This window comes from Scatophagus argus, chromosome 10 (assembly GCF_020382885.2).
Source record: "Scatophagus argus isolate fScaArg1 chromosome 10, fScaArg1.pri, whole genome shotgun sequence".
NCBI lineage: Eukaryota > Metazoa > Chordata > Actinopteri > Scatophagidae > Scatophagus > Scatophagus argus.
The window spans coordinates 7,357,566-7,378,580 of NC_058502.1; the positions used below are offsets into that span (position 1 = coordinate 7,357,566).

A 21,015-nucleotide genomic window follows, 5' to 3' on the forward strand; every position below is an offset into this window, starting at 1 on the left:
GGGAAAAAAAATTTCAGTAATAATTCAGTTTAAAAAAGATCAGGAAAGAAGCAATATGTCTGATAGGAAATGAATTTGATCATTAGTTTTTTTAAAGCCATTGCAAATTGAGTGTCTTTGAGTTTTGTACTGTTGGTAGGACAAAGCAAAACACCTGAACTTGTAAAAGGCATTTTTCCTCCGTTTAACATGTGAGGATTTGCCGTTTTTCTCCATTTCATTACAAAAATGAGCAAACCGAAGACTAAACCAGTCGTGAAAAACAGCCACAATTTTTAGCAGCTACCTTTCAAGCCTGCAGGGAGCAAGTGTTTAATATCAAAAGATTTGGGTGGAGCATCACTTTCAGTTGTTCCAAGTATCACCGGCACCATGACAGCACAAACATACAGTATGTGGACATTATGACAGCCATTTCGAACAAAAACTACTGCAAGCCTGAACATATCAGCCATTTAAAGGAATAGTTCAATGTTTTGGGAAATGGCCTTATTTGTTTTCATCCTAGGAGTTGAAGAGGATTGAAACCTCTGTCAGGACTATTGCATTAAATAAGAAGCTGCAACCAGCAGATGGTTAGCTTAGCTTAGCATAAAGCCTGGCTCTGACCCCGCTGGTGGGAACTTCATGCAGCGAAAGACAGTTACAGTAACGTCTTGTAAAACGACACGTTGCTTTACATTTGACTTCATTTGTGAGCTTTTTAGCAGCACTTTCATCTTGATGTAACAGAATTTTAAGCTTTTTGATTGGATGCTTCTACTGAAATACACCTTAGGAGACACAGTCCATAAAAACGTACAGTTTAACCTTATGTTTTCACATGCACGGTTGATATTTTATTTTAACTTCTGTACTGATCATTTAACCAGGAGACTTTCATGCCCATTCAAGACCAGGAAGTTCTTCAGTTGTCAGTGGCTTGACATTGTCTCTGAAGAAAATGATCCGTCTGAAACGAGGGGCTCCCAAAATAGCTCCTTCAGCTTCACAACATACGGACATGGGAGTAGCACAGCTCTTCCCATCCAGTTCTCAGACAGCCGAATAAGACTATTTCCCAAAGTGCTGAATAATTCCTTTTGTTAACTAAGTAGTTACTAATTGCAATTATATGTCAATGTCCGGATTCAAAGGGGACCCTTCTGGTTACACATTGTTGTTTATGATCTTCAGCAGGTGACAAAGGATTACAGTCTGAAAAGGGTTTCTGGTCCATTGACATATAATGTCATAACAAGCACTGCAGCAGAAGGGAGGCGGGACATATGGACAGACAGAGAGGGAGACTGGGAGGAGGCTCTTGACGCAGGTCAGGAGAGGCCTGACATACTGTATGGTCATTGGCTGTGTCAGGGCAAAAGGGGGCGGGGCATGGGGCCGGGCAGGGGTAGCTGGTAGTTGCTTCATCTGTCATCTCACCACATGGTCTCTCCTGTTATCTGGCCTTTGTTGATTTGTTTTGTTTTGTCTGTCGTCAGCGTGGCTCAGTTACATAGCTGCATGATGATAGAAAATATTGTGTTGAGGGCAAGGTGCAGCCAAAAAGTGACAGCAATTACTTGGCTTCTCCCTCTCCTCCCCCATATTTGTGTTGCCTCATTGAAGTGTGTTTCTGGGGAAAAAAAAAAACAAAAATAGGAATATTTTAGAAATTAAGCGACATTAATTACATTGTCTCACAAAGACTGATTCATCAGATGTGTCTCCACTGGCTGATGCTCTTCATGCAGGAGTTGCCTACTGTTGATGTGTGGTAACCTAATTGTGGAGAAAATTTAAACACTTCTGCATGAAGAGACATTTTCATTTAAACTCAGTAGAGTAGAGACATTACCCTTTATGACCCCCATATTTAAGATTTAGTGTTGTAATGTAATGTCTCTCTCAATGTTGGTTGCTCAAAAAAAAAAAAAATCCAGCAAATTATTAATTCATATATTTGGGTTTCCTGAATAAAGCTGAACTAAACCTGTGTGTTACGTTAACAGACATACATTAGACTTGCTCTAAATGAATAATAGACTAGCGTACTGTATTGCATGTAAACTGGTCACAACAGTGATGATTAAACAGCCATTGTAACCTGTCTTTCTGTCTTCGTTCACTCTCTTTATCTCCATCCCATTCTTTCTTTTAACCTCTTAACCCCTTTCACTGCACATTCATTTCACTCTTATTCTTTATCACGTTCCTCCTTAATTCCCTTCCATTCCATTAAAACCTCTATTCACTATCCTTTTCCTTTATGCCCCACACTCTCCTACGGCTTCTTTCCATCTATCTTTAGGACAAAGAGGTGAACCTGGAACAGGTCCACCAGCGATTGAACAGCCTCCTGGACGAGGACTTGGCCCACAAACAACTGCCAGGCCAGTCTATCGAGATCTCTGCCCTGGACATTGGCAGCATGCAGCCCAGCCAGTCCCTGGAGGCGTTGGCTACTCGGGACTACCCAGCCCATCGGGGGCCGCCACGGCTGTCTGTGACCACCTTCCTTCAAGAGGGCCACGGGGCAGGAAGGACATTGGGCGCCACCGCAGGCAGAACCTTGCCCCTGCCCCTCAGCAGTGCCACCATGCCGTCTATCCGCTGCAAACACAGGGCCCCCAATGGGGGCCTCTTCCGGCAGAGCCCAGTCAAAACACCCATGCCAATGTCCTACCAACCAGTGCCAGGAGGACCCATCCCAGAAGCCAGCGAGCCCAGCCACGGGACATCCATCTGAGCACGCCGAACACTCACAGACACTTGAGCTCAAACAGAATAGTGGAGAGCTAAGCAGTGCTAACAGTGTGAAGAGATATAAATAAAACACTAAAAAAAAAGAAAAAAAAAAGGATTTTTATTACCAGTGAAGAAGAAGAGTCAGTTGGACGACACACATAAGACACTGAGACTTTCATGTACATATTTGTAAGTACAAAGAGAAAGAGAGAAGCAACATTAAAAAGTGTATTTTGAATATTCAACAGTTGAGTTTAAAAAACATAAAAGTATTAAAAAAAATGACTGTTTGAATGGCTTTGTAAATTTTGTTCTAAATGAATAAAGGTGACAATTCTTCGTGGTTGTTTTCTAAGTGCCAAGTTCAAAGATGTTTTCTTTCAGATCAACATTAACTGAATGTACTGTGAGAATTAATGATAAAAAAAAAATACATTTCACACTTCAAAGATATTGGAAGAATTGATTTGTTTCATATGAAAAAAAAATAAAAAGTGTAATAAAAAAAAATGTGAGATGTGTGCTTGGAAACGTGTTTAGCCTAAACCAGCTGTGCTGTCAGCATCTGAAAACGAAAGCCTGAAATGTTTCATCACATATTATCTGGCATCATAGTTAGTGTAGTAAATCACAGCTCCTACATACTCATTAAAGTTAATTAGTTATGGTTTAAAATTTAAATATAAAACTTAAACTTAAAATAAAAATCACCCTGTATGATCATTTGCTCTTTTTTTAACTTACTGAGAAGTATTATCAGCAGCCCACTGCATTTACTCTTCTTCTCTCCATTTCCCTCTTCAGTTTCTATTTATTAAATTTCTTAACTGTGCTTATCACGAGAAGACGTAGTTTATTGTCTTGTAGCAGGAATCAAACTTAATTTGCCAGGAAAGGATTTGTTAGATCTTTCATTTGTTGGTCCATCTATCTAACGATGTGTCAGTGCTAACCAGGTGCAGGAATTAGTTTGACTTCTCATTTGGGAATTCTGAAAGTAGATCAAACGTCGCCGGACCCCTCAGAGATCGATTTGTAAAGGAACAGTTTGCTAAAATCACTAGGAGGAAACACAGCAAGGCCTCAGGGAAAGACACTATGAAAGACACTAAATTACCAAGCAAACCTCTCCAGACAAGACGTCGCATCGCGTGACACACGTGTGTTGAGCTGCAACTCGTCACCGTGACAACTGACACAAAGAAAAACCGGTGTTGCCATCACCGCCCTCTCCGTCAACAGGAGGTTGTTCTTCGCCGGAACGCTAAAAACAGACAACCGCCATTCCCTCCCTGTGTGTGCGGCGGCACTGCAGCCACTGAACCACACTGCTGGCCTGGACGGAGCAGAGACTTAACATCTGCCTCCTCAAACACACACACACCGAGTCGCCATCTGCTTATTTTCACCTGAAGGGAAAGACTTTTGCTGTCAGAAAACAATAAAAATAATAATCCCCACAGGAGATGCTGCTACAGCTACAAGAATGCGACTCCTCATTCCAAAAGCTGCCAACTGTGCTGACTGGGGTGGCACTTGGCCCGCTTCATCCCATGGCGGGAGAGCGTTTGTCTGAAATAATAACTAAGGTGGCTCCAGTTTGCTGCACTGTGCCCCTAAAGTTGAAAACTTCAAAAGGGGAGCGAGGACTTTTGAAATTGCTTCCCTCAAGTTTGTCTGTGTGCATGCACTTCAGTGTTCTCGAGTCAGGAGATCTGTCGGTACTCGTGTGTGTGTGTGTGCCGAGACTGTTGATTTGCCCCCATCACCTTCCCTGTCCGGCGGTCCTGCCTGCCAGTCTTCGACGTGGTGCCGAGCGATGCTGTAAATTCTTCATGGCTGCGCTCAAAGGAACCACTGACCTTTTTCTTAGGGCTGAGCTCAGTCCTGTCAGGGACGCACTTCCTGTTTTTGCCTAACGCAAACAGTCCACTGCCACCACTTTACGTCAAGACTCATCTTATGACATGGCCTTTTTCACCTCCACCATCAGATGCAGCACACACAGAAGCTCTTGCCTCACTTTGCACGCCTTAAAAATAAAATCCAAGTCCCCAGAGGAGCTACTGAGATTACTCTCATGTGAAGGGATTACTGAAGAGGTCATCTTTGAAGACAAGTCTAATTTTAAACGTCACGTAACGCAAGATAGCATGAATACACGTGCAAGTAAAAAATCTTAATGCAGAAATGCGGATAATGTGCTGTGCGAGGAAGAAAATCACACGAATGGACTCGTATCGCTTGTAAAACCAAAATCTCTATCAGTTTTTCTCACAGCACATTATCACAGGAACAGGGTCTTTGTAATTATACAATTCCGCCATACAAGACTCGCATGAATAGTCTGTATAATTAGCTCGTGTGGGCAGTGTGAGGCAATCTGCTGTAAAATAACTTCTATTCTCCCTGCGGGGAGATCACTGACCGTCTGTCCAGACTGCCTCTGCTGCCTTATTATCCATTCATTGGCCATCATACCTTGAAGTGAATGCAGAGCTTTCACTTTCAACTCCTTAGGGGAAGCTGTTTGCTTTTTTTTCCCCCCTTTGCCCTCAAAACTTTTAATTTGACACTGACTTGAATTTTTTTTTTTTCACATTTAGTGCCTCACATCTAAGAATCTGCCCGTCTTTATCGTCTTATCCTCACACAATATGGGTCAAGATTACACGTAACATACGCAGGTCACGTAGTTATGCTACAGGAGTATTTTTAACTCTCATCCTTTCACCAAGGAGAGATCATCTTTTTCTGGTGATGAGTTTGTTTTTCTGTTTTGTTTTGTTTTTACCCATAGAGCCATCGATAGACGACGTGAATATCACATGGAGAGCTCTAATTAAATGGAAACTGACTCCGCTACATGTATTCAAAAACAGCAATTTGATATTTCGGAAAATATGCTTAATTTCTCTCTTTGCTGAGAGTTAGACAAACAGGCTGAAGCAAGTCTGACAAAATCCACTCATTTCAAATACAAGACACATTTAGACGCCCGTTAACACCACCATCAATGGGCCTCAAGTGGAAATGTTAACCTATGAAAGTGACACGGGTCACACAAATATCAAATCTGAATATGAGAGATTTTCATCCTTTAGACACGTGATTGTAAATATTAGAGCATCTTTCTGGAGTCATCTGTTCAACACGTCGGATTCTGATATTTTTATTTCTTTGATTGTTTTTGTGCATTAACTGTAGCCAGCATGATGTTTCTGTTACTGGATATGACTGTGTGATTGCTGATTCCTGTGTATTACAGACTGAGTATAAATAATTCAGTTATTAATGACTTAACTACTGCAACCCAAAGCCGATCAAAAAAGCCAAAAAGCATTTACAAACATGTGCTTTTCATAAGTCATGAAAGTTGCAAACGCAAATACATACAATATACATGTAAAGCACCTCTGAATCTTGCAGCCTCTTTTCTTCCACTCCTCCTCTCATGATATCTGAGTCAGAAAAGCTGAATCTGACTGACAGTAAAAAAAGATCTTATCGAATTTTGATCTTACGGCCAATTCCATGAAGAAAAATGATCACCCGAACCTCCACAGTTCCAAGGCAGCACATACATACTTTCTTCTGTTAGTGAAGTTAAGCGTATGATTAGCAAAACACTTCATCTTCTGGTAATAAACAAGCAGTGCTTGTGCACACGACTGTATGCAGGCAGTCCTTAAGGTGCATAATTTAATACAATTTTCAATAATATTCAATAAGAGCAGATGCAAGTTAAACAAAAAAACAAAAAGTGAGAAAAAAAAAAGGTTGTGATTCAGTCTTCAGGCTGTTCAGACTGCAATAATTTAAAATGCATTACTATTAATAAACCCACTAGCTGCTCCAGTGCTCCAGTGAAAGTTTGAGAGGGTAAACAAACTACAAGTGGGCATATTTACACATGATGCTGGAGCTCTTTATCTGAGCCTCTTTCAGGGGGAAAAAACTGTTTTCATGCTGCCTTGATAAATTACTGCTAATATCTGCTTATAGTCCACTTTGGGGAAAAAAAACATTAAAAAGTAGTTTGAGTGAGGATAAAAAATTAAAGAATAAGTTAAGCATAAAAACAGGAACTGAGGTGCTTAAGTTATAATTTGACCAGAAATAAGTGAGAACGATCAAATGAAAGCTCTTTGATGAACTCTTCTGCGTGCCCAAAGGAAACATGTGAACTTTAAAGCAATTAGTCAGAAACCAAACGACTGAACACAATAAACTCTTGTCTTTTGGCTGGTATTTTAAAGATAAACTAAAACCAACTGATGACAATCAAATGCCCTCAGGAGAAGAATAAATTAGTCAACCGTTTCCTGAATGAGACAAAAACAGACCACAATGTGATGATGGAACAGAATCGAGTACAACTTCTTAGGTGAGATAAAAGGAGCTTTTCTCCTGAAAACCTTTGGGACTAAAAGAAGCCCAAACCTCCTGCTTCCACCGACGGCAGAGAGAAAACACTCCTTCATTCCTGGCATTATAATAAGAAACACTGCTTTAGAAAATGTTGAATTTTTCATGAAGCAAAAGGGCCTCTGCTGTGTGAGTACAGGTGTTACACAATGTTATTTCATATTAGTAAAGTGCTTTACTGTTGAATTATGTATTCATAACTTCTTATTAAATTATTTCATGCTCCATCGACAGTCTTAAATCTGACTACCTGCATAAAAATATCCAAACTTTAGAAACAATTCTTTGCCTTAGCGTTGTGGAACCAACGTGTCTTAAATGTTCTATGTGAATGTGCCGTGATAACCCTTTTGTACTGAGGCAAAGACATTTGATTTGAGCAGTAAATAGTCACAGCACACACTACAGTGAGAAAAATAGTCCACAAGTAAGAGTAGAGTTTGCAGGGCTGTTTTTTTTTTTATTTTCCGCAACCATGACAACAGCCTTCATGGCCGAATGACAAGCGAGTTTCAAATCCGCCCTGTACATTACGTACATCTGACAACAAGGTTAGCTACTGTCCGTGAATCAACTCGGATCAAACTGAGGATTGTTGCATTGCCGCTGCAGCCGGCGGGCAGCGAGGAGCCTTTAGCAGCAGCGCTATCATATGTATGGAGAGGAGCAGTTTGAAGACGCAGCTACAAATCCCCTGAAGAGACCAAAACAAAGGAGTTTATCCTGCTAACAAGTGCGCTGTGTGTATACGCTCTGCGCAGACACAGCTTGCAGTATTTTCAAAGACCTCCAATGTTGTTCAAAAATTAAAGCCACCAGAAACTCAGACACTAAATGACTAGAGTTTCTTACAAAAAAAAACTTGTTTTAGCACCTTTAAACTTTTTCCAAGAGGAGAGTTTTGGTGCCAGGGTTTCCTTTTTTAATTTGCTGAAACTCACAGTCACTGTGTTGGTTCCATGCTGACTAAACCTGTAAAACTTGTTAAATGATTAAGAATCTGTTGTTTTTGGCCTGCTCGTTAGATCTGCTGACAATGAAAAAAAAAAAAGAAAAGAAAAGAAAAAAAGATTAACACCAGTTCTATGAGTGAGACAAGTTAACAGAGGCAGAAGCCACTTCTACATACTCTGCAGTGTTTTAGTGTTTAAGTTCATGTTTTATACATGTATGTATATCATACAATTCTATGTATGTCTGAGCTCCATTGTCATGAGGAACTGCTTTTCTTTACGTGAATCAGTTTTATGTGGCTGGTGTCCACTATGGCCAATTGTCTTACTTTGGGTCGTTTTGAAGACAGACATGTGACACCTGAACTGTCGTGGCTTACGTGTATACGTGCCCTAGAATAGCAGTATGTGCCCACATAAGTACAACGGCTACTGTGTCCACGAATTCAGGTTCTCCTGCTGTACCCGTCACATGGCTTAAATGACCAACACACCACCAGCACAACACGCAGTATTAAATCAGTATCACTGAGTGAGAAAAACATGAAATGAGTACATTTTTTAAGAACTACGAAAGTAACTTTTTCATGGTACGACAGATTCTTCTACAAATCCATTTTCTCAGACAAAGTGTGCAATTAACCTTTAAAAATATGAAAGTTATTATTCATAACATGATTGCTGCAAAGCCTCATAAAATGCGTGGACTGGCAGTTTAACCAAACCAGCAGTCTAAGGTGAGATTAAAAATAAAAAACTCCAAACGTGTGGAAATCTCGTTCGATCTTGTTGAAGCTTCCCTGTTAGGTTTTTGACCTCCAGTAGCACGACAGAGAAACGCCTTTATGAGTGGTGACACGATACGCGTTCCCAGGACTGGCCTCATACCGTTCATCTGATCTACAGGCGCTGGTAACGCGCCAAGAAACAAAGATGGCCGCAAGCAAATAAATACGGATGTAAGCAGCGCAGGCTTCTGCCAAACATGAGGGGAAAAAAGAAAAAAAAGGTCTTACAAATATTTTATGGGAGAAGGAGACACGTTCACCTCCACAGAGCCAGTGAAACAAGCTATCTCAGCAGTCAGTATTAATGCAGGAGTGTGTTTTCAGAGTGGTGACTGTAAAAGGCTGCGACTTGAACCGCAGGACCTCAGCATGAAGCATTACAGTCTCTGCCTTCACTTGATTTATCACTGGAGCTATGAGTGATATCAAAGTTATATTTTTAGTCAAATGCAGCAACAACCTGATTGATTATTATCATCATCATCATTATTTTTATTCTTATTCCTGTGCTGTAATCGAGAACTCCACACAGCAAAGTGGACCCGGCAGGTCAGGGCTGCAGGGGCCTCAGGTGCTGCAACTCCCTCCGCATCGTACGGCTATCGTGGCTTCCGACCTGCACGCGGCTTGTGATGGGATTAATTAGGATGAGATAATGACTCTGTTGTGAAGCCAAAACAATGCCCTCAGACCTCAGTAGGGTCAGTTAGCAGCGACCTATGATTACCTGGACAGATACTGTTTTAATAAAGGAGGCCTCATGTTTCTGAGGGGCTGCCTGTTGCTTTGGGCACCGTGAGAGGTTTTGATTTGTAGTTTAGGTCTTTATGCGAGCGACTTTGTTGTCTCTAAGCTCGGGCGAAACGCGGCATTGTACGATATCCATCCCTGATAATATCCTCATTAAATCGTTTATGTCACATATGTTTTTCCCGACGACATCAGAGGAAGAGCTCTCTAGCTGAGCTGTGGAGCATCCACCTTATTCCAACACTTAGGTCAAATGAATGTGGCACATCCATTTTTCTTCCTTCATGTTGCTGGAAAACAGATTAATATTTATTAAGACGACCCAACTTAAGCGAAGCTGCCAAGCCCCTACCTGAGGAGAGCAGTATTAGCTGTGTGATAAACAACTTCTCACTATTTGATAAATAATCCAAGAGAAACACAGCATCCTGACAGAGCTATGAAAGTTTTATGCCCTGTGCCGCAGAGGCCCTTTCTCTCGCCGAATACCAGACACAACTCAGAGAGCCCACAGAATCCCAATATTTCTCTGTTTTTTTTTGCCCATCTATTTTCTGCCTCACTCTTTCTGTCTCTTCAGATATGCCTAAAATGCCTCTTTCTCTCTGGCTAGTTTTGTACTGAATATTTTTTCCCCCTCCTCTCATATGCTTGGGGAAAAATGTTCTCTGCTCACCAACAGGTTGTAGTTCATCCACACTGTATAAGTCTTGATAAACTTTTTCCCCAGCAACCCATCCAGTTAATGAAGACACTATTTCTAAAGCACGTATCTCAAGTGGAGTGGAAGCAGGAGAGTTAACCGAGTCCAAACAGGAAAAAAACAACACTGTTCTGGACGACGTCTGATATGCATGCGATACGGACTGTGGGACTGTATCTTATTTCGATTTTTTTTGTGGATGGATGGCAGATGGCAGATTGTGTGACCATCTGGTCAAACTAAAAGTAACAAACCTCTGAGATCCATCACTTTGCTGTCGTAATATTGTTCATGATACAGATTGTTCCATAAACTTACTGTACTGTAACAACCTATAAATCTTGTTTTGCTGCAGTTGTCATGCTGAGACAGTTGTTAAGGGTTTTGTTTGGGGGTTTTTCGCCCCCCCCGGTCTCTTTGACTAAACCGTCGCAACATTGTACTGAGAATAAGAATCAGAAGGATGAAGAGAAACCATTGCGTACTGATAAGTGTCAGGTACATACTGTACAATCCTGCTGCCTTTGATTTAGAGCTTTCTGAGGGAGTTTTAAAATCACTTAATTACGGAGGGATTGTTTTTAGCTGCACTAGTGAAACGGCTGTAAGGACGGATGAATGAATGAATGAATGGCTGTCTGTTAATGTCTAAAAGTGATATCTGCATATGAACGTGGAATCTACACCCCCCCATGGGACATTGAAGTCTGTATGGTAGTCTGAAATGAGCTGTGAATTGTGAATGTGATGTTTGGCAATTTAAAAGGTAACCTTGCAAGCCAAAAAAGTCTCCGTTTAAAATTAGTAAAGAAAGAGTTTGGTCTTGTGTGAAACTGCTCCGTAAAGTACATTAATATACATATACAATACATAGACACCAACATGGAGGTTAGCCAAACCTGAACGCAGCGTAATTCAAGAGAGGAGGTTCTGATCATTCAATAACTGAGATATGAAAGAAAAAATTTCAAAGATCAAATTTGCAATTTCATCTAATTTAATGTCAGTTTAGCAGCATCTCACTCTAACGTCATTCTGTCTTATTTAGATGCTTCTTGTCTGTAGAATGACTGACATTTCATGGAGATTTCAAACGATTATATGAACCTTTCTTTCATGGCTTTGGGTTTAACTGCACAAACACTGCTGGAGAAAATGTAATAAAAAAAAAATAGCATGCCAGTGGACAGAAAATTGCAAAAACTGTATTTTCTCTTATGGTCTATTTTTATGCAGCTCTGCCAGACAGACTGGGATTGTGGGACATGAAAGAATCCGTTTTTACTCTCTCTGCCTTTCTCTCTTTGTCTCATTGTCTCTCTACACTCCATTATCTCATTTTCCCTTCTTTCTCTCTGTAATGGCTATCTTTACTGACTTTATAATTTGAATTATTGCATATTAATTTGATGACTAAATTGTTTCAACAGAGAATGCGGCAGTAACAAAGGCAAAACATGAAAGCAATTTTCCAATTAAAATTCGGATTCGCGGCTACTTGGATTGCTTACACAACAGTCACTGCCAGCCATCAGCCATTTCTGCTAATATGTTTGCACTTAAATACTTAAATATCACCTTTAAGAGAAGCATCCACTGATAAACATCTGGAGACAGAAAGTGTCGACGTCAGTTTTGGACTTGCAGTTTCTTAATGATCAGCAGAAGTAAAACTGGAAGCCATAGATGCCACAGTTTAACACTTTCTCCATCATGCAAAGACTTTCACATCTGCATTTCTTGTCACTTGCGTGGTAACTCTGAACACACACTCGGTAAACATGGACAACCCGGGCGTAACAATAAGCTGTTTTCAGACACTGAAAATCCAGACGAGTGAGTGTTTTGTTGTGAAATATGACTTTATAGTTTAACTGAAACATTAACCAAATTACCCAGCACCCCATTACCTTAGCTATTACAATTTCCATAATAAGTGAAAGAGCCAATATGTGAGGATTTGTATGTGATTATAGCACCTCTCTCATTATGCTCACGGCACAAGTTTTTGTTTGTAGAACAATGAGACACCCCCAGTGAAAACCGGTGTAATAAACTGTGCCGCACATCAGTCAGTTGTTGCCAGGCATAGAGAGTCAGAGTCAGGAATGTTCAAATCCACATGCCATTAACTGCCTTGAATTATAAAGGGAATTTGTTCAGAATAAGTTATTCCCAGTGGTTTGTCATTATGGTACAAGATGAAATGCTGTTATGTGCTCCACCGACAAATCTGAAACCAAATTTACAGGCATCACCTCTCAAACTAAACAGAAATCTGTTTAGTTTAGTTTAAGCACAAAACTTTACTAGACTTTTTCCCGACCAAAGTATCTGGAGAGCAGTTTTGACACCAATTTGTTCCACTTGCTTGTTTAATCCAAAAAGATATGATCATAACAGTGTTTCCCATGCAGAGTTTAAACTCTTGCTCTACTGCAGAAAACATAATTCCTATGCAAATTACTGAGATATCATCTGGCGACTTCTGCAGCTTTATGGAGAGCAATTATTTTCCTGCACAACACAGTTGGCGTTGCCACTTGCAAACCTGTTGAAACAAAGTCGAACTTAGGCTGCTTGTTATCAAACTTGTTTCACTTCTCTCTGAAAAACAGTGGAAAGACTGCAAGGACTCGCAATTTTCATGTTGCACACACCACTGAATGGCAAAGGTTACATGCATCTTGGAGGATTATCAAGGATATTTTATACAATAGTACAAATTTACACTTCAGGCAAAACGAAGGGTAAAACTGTAGAATTATCTCAGTTTCAAACTTAACTACGGCACCTTTTTTCAGCTGCTTGTCAAAATATTTACATATTTATTTTGGATTTGCATCAGATCGCCATCTCCAACACAACCTCTGAGTCTGGACGGCAATCCCACAGCCGAGTGTGGGTTTGTGAAAGGCTGTTCACTTGGAGGCAGCCAACACACTGACCACAGAGTAAACAGCCTCATCCACAGCTAAAATGCGACCACAGCCTAGGCTTCAGAGCTAGAGGGAACATGCTGCACTTGCCAAAGGCATTTCCAGTCCTGACTTAGTATTGTCTGACTGTGTCGTTGAGAAAAATTACTGCAGTAGGCTCGAATTAATGACCCTGAATTTGGTTTTTACTTGTTCAAAGAAGAGTGGAGGACTTACCGTTAGACTAAATGACCAGTTTAAAAAGCAGATTTTCTGCTGAGTAATTCACACAAAGCGCGCAGTGATTGATGTGTCCTTGTCCGTTCAAGTGAAATTAAAAGTATGAGGAGACATTTGTCGAACCGAGTCTTCTAATTCTCACTAATGTTTCTGCCAAGGATATCCGATGTTCACACTATACGACTACAGTGCAGTTGTCCTCCTTTTACAAAGCAGCAACAACTGATTACTTGTTGTGAAAATTCATCACAGTTGGCACATGAGGTTGCCGTCAACCGCCGTCTGCAGTAAAATGATTTCTTAAATGTCATGTAGAGAGGAAACTGTAACCGAGGATGAGGATTTGGGGAAATCCTGGTCAGTTGGAGAAACCAGATTTCTTGTAGTTGGGGGAGTTTGGTGAGTGCATGAGAATGACAGACTCGGGGACAGGATTGATGTGGCAGCAGTGCAAAAACAGAAGGGATATTATCATGCATTGTGGTGTCCTTGTATCCAAAATAATTAAGCGCGTGAGGAAAAAGCAGCCGCCACACTGTTGACACAGCAGGGATGCAGGGTCAAAGAGATTGGAAAAAATTTACTGACAAGTCATCTGACAAACAAGTTGAACCTGCTTCAACTTTGGCTACAGCACAGTGAAACTTCATCTTGTGAACCAAGGAGGCTGTGATGCATCTTAACCAATAGGATATAAATAATTTCTGCCGTGATTAACCTTAATAAAACTCCTAGTATCAAACCGTCCAGTGCTTGGAAGCTATTAAGATGTCAGTCTGACAGATCTATGACTCATTCTGGCCGTCCTGGATTATATGTCATTGTCTCACCCAGTGGAGGAAGAAGTATTCAGATATTTTACTTGAGCAAAAGTAGTAATACATCCATCCATCCATTTTCTATACCGCTTATCCATCAGGGTCACTACAACTACGGGCAAGAGGCGGGGTGCACCCTAGACTGGTCGCCAATCAATTGCAGGGCAGACACACAAAGACAGACAACCACTCATGCACACACTCACACCTAGGGACAATGTAGAGTAGCCAATTAACCTATTGTTTTTGGTATTGTGGGAGGAAGCCGGAGAACCCAGAGAAAACCCACGCAGGTACAGGGAGAACATGCAAACTCCACATAGAAGGGCCCAGACCGGGATTCGAACCTGGAACCCTTTAGCTATGACGCTAACCACTGCACCACCGTGCCATCCTAGTAGTAATACAAGCCTGTGAAAATATTCCACCACAAGTAAAAGTCCTGCATTCAAAAGCTTACACAAGAAAAAGTATGTTCCCATCACAGTTAGCATATCATGTGAATGAGGATGACTGCAGTGTACCCGAAACTTGACTGAAAGTAGTTTTTCCAATGTAGTTGTAAAGTGGTTTGACAGCATGTTAGTGACTGTATTTAAATTAATATAAACATGCAGCTGAGCAAGATTTTTTAAATGTGAAACAGAGGTCTAAACATTCACAGTCAGTCTGAATCTTAATCTGTTAGATCCATACGTTTATCCTCAGATGAGGACACCCACATTTTGTCCACGTCAGGTTTGGACCATTTGAAAATCAAATGTAACATGGGCCCACTGCAGGGCTGTGTCATCCATTAAAAGAATTGAAGTCTTGAAATGATAAATGAGTTAACCACACTGAATAAAATTTAAAAGTGTCCACACACTGCCCGCTGTCTTCACTCCCCGGTCTGCTCTGGCTTCTAGCTAAACAGGATTTAAATGGAGGGTGTGCTCTGAATTTACCTGTTGCCATGGTGACTCTCTCTTTTTTATTCCCAACTTTTAATGAACAAACACAAAACTGATCAGTTTCCTCAGGGTCTGTCGAGCCTGAGTTGTGGATTAAACTCAGAGTAAGTTAAACCTGCTTTCTGAGACAGAAAGTTGTTGCAATGCCAACACAAACAGAGGATTGTAGGGGGAGAATTTATGTGTACAGGTGTACTCATGCAGTGGGCCACGGCATGCATGTGTTCTCTCACAGCAGCATCAGGCAAAATGAACCAAAGCAGACATCAGATTTCCCCTACTGAACTTGTTTCTTGTGTGCCTTCAAGGCACAAAACCAGCTGCTTCCTCCATTTCTGAGTGCCAGCCTTTCTAATAATCTGCTCGACTTGCAACATCATCAGCAGACAGCTTTGAGAATCAGAATCAAACCAAGCTCATCTCCCATTTGGGGCTCATGTTTTCTTCAACAGTCCTCTTAAAGAACACAAGGCAGTAGTGAAATGGGACTTGACTGGGCGAGGGACGATTCAAAATATTTATTACATGAACTCAGAAGCGATATTTGTCTGTATGTTCAGGAGATAAGAGGTTCTAGAAATAATTGGTGCACTCTGGTTGGTGCTGTTAGGCCTCGTAGTGTAAACCGCAGTACGCCCGATGCCAGACGAATAATGGAGTCAGGCAGACGGCCGCGAAGCTTGAATATTAATTTCAAAATGTGTGGCAGATGTGGTCACTCTGTTTGAAGGATGGAAAAGAGATTTGTTTCTGGAGTAGGTAATATGACAAAACACAGGACACACCCTCTTTCTGCTAAAATGGACAAAGACATGTAATCACACACACACTCATAAAATACACGACACAACTTTCACGTTACCATCCTAAGTTTTATGCATTTAAAGTTAATGCTGACGGTTTGGATGACTCAGCCTGTCCTCTACGAAGCAGACGGGAGTTGAGCGCAAGTGTGACCGTGTGTGTGTGTGTGTGTGAGTGTGTACGTGTGTGTGTGAGTGTAGAGGAGGGGTTGGGGGCGGAGGGTGTCGTGCTTAAATTCCAAGTGCCTTGAGTTCCTTAACGGCACGCAAGTTGTGTCAGCAAGGCAGAACTAAACTGCTGCAAGCCTCAGTAGCTGCTCTGCCTATTGAATTCAAAGTGGATTTAAGGTGAATTATGAGTGTCAAACTAGGATTACCATCACAAAGTCGGTTTGCTTATTTAAATGCTCACTCAATAATTAAAACTCAGGTCTGTTTTAAACATTGTGTGTTCACAAGTTGGACGCTGTAGGCTGTGAAGTTACTTCTGTTTGGATTTTTCTACTACAGTAAGATTTCTGTTGTCCATCCAAGTAAATTTCCCATGAAAAACTGCCTTTGAAAATAAAACCAAAAAGAGTGATCACCCAAAGCAAAGAACACATTTTCTATGTGATCTTTGGTCTGAAAAACACATTTTTATGAAACAGTTTGATTTTTGAGGCCCTACCTTCTGGTGTTTTTATGTTTACAAACACAGTAATGGTAACATTCATTCATTCCCAGCAAAACACACTGTAAAATGGATGCGCCGAATGTTATTTTCTGATGCATTAAACATAAATAAAATATTTGAAACCAGGAGCCAGATATATAAAACTTTTTAGACTCACAGTAAAATCTGTGCTTATGCACAAGGACAGAAATACTCACACACTACATACAATATGGAACCAAGTGAAGATAATCATTAGCAGGAAATGCAAATAAAAAGCTAATGATAAAATAATAAATCATTTCAAATTAATAAATAAATGAGTGTAATTTCAGAGGACAGAGTAGACTGTCAACAAAACAATCAGCAAAACTGGCAACCTAAACAAACAGCAGTTCATCTGCGGTTACGTTGCTCCCCTTACATTTCACGTCGTTTAACCCGCAGCTTGAAGACTGAAGTACACATATTTTCACCACACACCTTATTATTATATAATATTTATTAATACCAGTTAATGTGTGGACAAAGTGTGTGTAAGTATGCGTATGCATGATTTTTGAGAACACAAATCATTTGTACTTCTGGCCTGAGGGTTGTTTACGTCCATGTTTACTGCTGTTTATTTCTGTAATTTCCTAGTAATGGGACTAATAAAGAATTATCTTATCTTATCTTTACTTCTGCTGGTGCATTTCTACTTTTTTTTTGGCAGATTACAGTCACTTGTTGTCAGTCACCAGCAGGAATGTATATTGCATCAGAAAGAGCTAAAGCAATGAATGTGCAACAGTGATAAGTGACTAATTGTCCAAGTAATTGTTTTTTTTAGATATAAAAGGCTAAAAATGGAAATATTTCATTTAAATATATATATCATACATCATCCATTTCATTTCCTAGGGTTTTGGACTGTTGGCTGAACAAAACAAGGAATATGAAGGAGGGAAATTGTGATGGGAATAACAATTATGAGGAAAAAAATGGCAGGTTAAGCAATTATGATCTGTAGTCTCAGTGCTAATGCCACTTAGACCAAATATGAACCTGCAGGTAGAGCACAACATCAGGAAACTGCTCTGTAGCACCACTGGTGGTCAGAGACTCCACAGGGACCCTTTATTAAAACATTCATGAATTAGGACATCCTGTGCCAGCAGGAGCACGTTAAGTACCTGTAAGTATACAGCGAGGCTCCCATTTACTGAGTGCTCTGACTGGCCTGCGCTTCTGTGTTGTTTCAAACAAGACAAACAATTTTGAGCCACCAGCATGGACTTGTGATGAGCATTTTTCATAATTTTGATTTTATGACTAAACAGACAAATCAAATAATTCTAAATAAATAATCATTACTTTCTGCCCATCTATCTATAGATTTTACACCAGATGTTGTCCGCATTATTTCATTCACTACTCGCGGTTATTACAGCTGTTTTACGTCACACTTGTCTAGTTTCAGTTCTGCATAAGTAAAATTGATTGTTGAGTCCTCCTGACAGCCTGACATTTTAAATGATCTCCTGGCTTGGCCCAAAAAATGCGATTTGGCATAGTGTTGTGCTACACTCAATGAATTCCCTAATTAAGTAATTGCACACAGTTCATAAAAAGCCCGCAGAGAGTTCTGTCACAGCACACTGAAGATGGTGACCTGCCAAACGTCTGTGCTTCAGCCTTCCTGTGCTATTTATAAAATGTGTTGAAACTGTTTTGAACGCCTCAGCATCTTTGGAGCTCCTTCTCCAGTTCTGTTTCCTCCAGGTCAAGCAGAGAAGCGCAAGATGTCAGGTGAGAATAGTGAAGGTCTGTGTCGTCCTTATATTCTTACACATACACACACACACACACACACACACACCTACCGACCAGTTTGTTCACTGTGAGACTGCTGTCACAGTGCCCACGGCAGGGCAGATGTCCCTTCATATGGGCAAAGCCAGGGAGAGGAGACAGCTTAGATCTCATTAGCAAATTACTACATCAGTTCATCTGCATCCTCACCATGGAGCAGCCTCAGGCTCTTCCTCCCACTCCCCATCAACAGCTTTCATCCTTTGTCCTAATGCTCCTTAGGGAAAAAAAATATATAAACTGAAAGCATAAAACTGAATCCAAGTGACAGGACCTTTCTGCTTGTTTTCTGAAAAAGTTCCTCTCTTGTTATGACAGGTGTCTTTATTTTTTTCCCCCCCCCTGTCTGCACGTTGTTCCTTCTCTTTGCATTTTTGTTAAACTGACTCCACACAGTGCTTCACTTACAAGCAGGAAACAGAGCAGACATTTTGTTTTGCCCGTTAATTCTTGATCCTGTACGAAATGCAACAACTTGTAGCACATACGCTCAGAGGGACCACTGTTAACGTGCATTCAACGTACATGTTGACTGTAAAAGCTGGGTTCATGCACTGCTCAGCTACTGCACCACACACCTGCCTCTGCGTGCAACAAAGCTTTTTATTAAGAGTTAAGGTGAATAATAAATGTCTCACTGTGGACTTTTCTTTCCCTGTGTCTGTGTGGGTTTTTTCAGCTTCCTCCCACAGTCCAAAGACATGCAGCTTAATTGGTGACTCTAAATTGCTTGTAGGTGTGAGCATGTCCAGGCTGCATCCTGCCTCTTACCCAATATTTGCTGGGATCGACTACCCCTACTTGTGATCCCCCAAAGGATAAGCAATTAGAAATAACAGATAGATTGAAATTAAAACATGACTTACACTCTGTGAGCCCTGTTCCATATCTGAACGTCAAATTATGTATAGTTTTATCATTTATGGATTAGGCACACAAAGTGCTGCATTTCTGATTAGACCTGAATTCCTTCTCTTGAAGTCTCTCAGTGCAGGAGAGCATCCTCAACACAACAATGGTCTAAACACAAGGCTTTCGTGCAAGAGCTCACATGAACAGATGCACTCGTGCACTCGCCAGGTATACGTTCGCATCTTACGTGTAAACTGTGAGCCAATTTACAAGGTAATTAATAGCCCTCTATGCATGTCAACAGCCGTTTAAATCTCTGCAGCGTGTAATTCTCTGTCTGAGATTTACTGGAGCTGATAATAGCATACAAACTATTCATCAAGGATTCAAATCAAAACCTGCTGTTCCACAGTTTATCAGGTCAGCTATTTAACATGCACACGAGGCTCAGTACAAAACCTAAAATATGATTTAAATTTGATTAACTTCTTTCTCAGATTTCCATTTTGATTCCATTTCCTTCTACTCATGAACTGACTGGAGACACATCCCAGAGCCATGAAAGTTGTTCCCATAGAAACTGCTCTCACCACTTCATTTTTCAGTGTCACACTATCAGACCACCAACAACTGCAGAGTCTTTGGATGCTGATTAAAAACAAAAAGGGAGAAATATAAAAAAGTGAGACATGCTTAGACATATAGGAGTCGCTTATGCACAAATAAAAGCTCTCTAATGTCAGACCTGAAAGAGCTTTGTTTTTCCCTGAATCCAAAGTACTTAAGTAAGCAAAGCAAATACACACTCCACTTTGTCTTTTTAATGCTGGTTTGAGGCTTTGTGGGCTAAGAAAACCAATATTTCCTCCCCACAGGTCCTTAACCAGCTCTGATTCACGTGAATGTTTATCTTCACTGTCCAATCAAAGATGAACATCAATTCCTTCTCCCCATCAATGAAGCAGTGGCAGCTCCTATCGTCCTTTCCTTTAACCAATCTGCAATCTGGAAAACCTAACTCGTCTCATTCTGTCAAAGGAAGTCTCCTCATCTGTGACTGAGACATGGATGTGTGGCAGCTTTTCTCTTTATCACTTTACAGCCCACAGAGGAAGTGTTCTTTTAAAGAGATTGTTATGTTATGTGTACATTTATCCAGCGTTTTTAGGCATTAAGGAGCAAGCCACCACCATCACCAGCCGGAAGCTCGCCAAGAAGTAAAAATACAGACGCCCTGTAAGACCCTTAAAAGTGAGAGTGATTGATGCAAGCAATACTACTTGTTTTGCATGATGTCTGAGCTTCATTTTGCACAGCTCACTCTAAAGCCACAAAAGGCTTCCTGAGGTTGTTCACATGGGTAGACGTAATCCCCAAGACCTGTAAGCACACTTTGATGTGTGAAATTAGTACAGTATTCTGTTTATGCTGAGGTTGAGAAGAGTCTGACTAAATCACGTGCAAACTTTCCTGCTACAATAGTTACATACTGACATGCAGATATTATAGAAAGTTTTATAGGACACCAGAAATGTTCCTGCATTTATCTTCCATCCTGCTTTCTCACATTCAT

General features: G+C 40.7%; 1 protein-coding gene and 1 long non-coding RNA gene across 6 annotated transcripts in view; one reads left to right on the forward strand and one right to left on the reverse strand.

The window, feature by feature from the left end:
• grid1a (glutamate receptor, ionotropic, delta 1a) overlaps nt 1-3,065 on the forward strand; it is a 210,401-nt gene extending 207,336 nt beyond the window's left edge. For 3 of the 5 annotated variants that reach the window (XM_046401816.1, XM_046401819.1, XM_046401818.1), the window contains 2 exons: nt 1,177-1,312; nt 2,291-3,065. In XM_046401816.1, the coding sequence (XP_046257772.1) occupies nt 1,177-1,312; nt 2,291-2,781 (627 nt within the window). In that variant the 3' untranslated portion in view covers nt 2,782-3,065. The remainder of the gene's footprint in view (nt 1-1,176; nt 1,313-2,290) is intronic. The other 2 variants (XM_046401817.1, XM_046401820.1) reach the window with 2 other exon arrangements.
• Nucleotides 1-21,015, reverse strand: part of LOC124065910 — a 54,868-nt gene that overhangs the window by 943 nt on the left and 32,910 nt on the right. Inside the window, exon 2 of the long non-coding RNA XR_006844508.1 lies at nt 870-1,615. This is a non-coding gene — a long non-coding RNA (uncharacterized LOC124065910). The remainder of the gene's footprint in view (nt 1-869; nt 1,616-21,015) is intronic.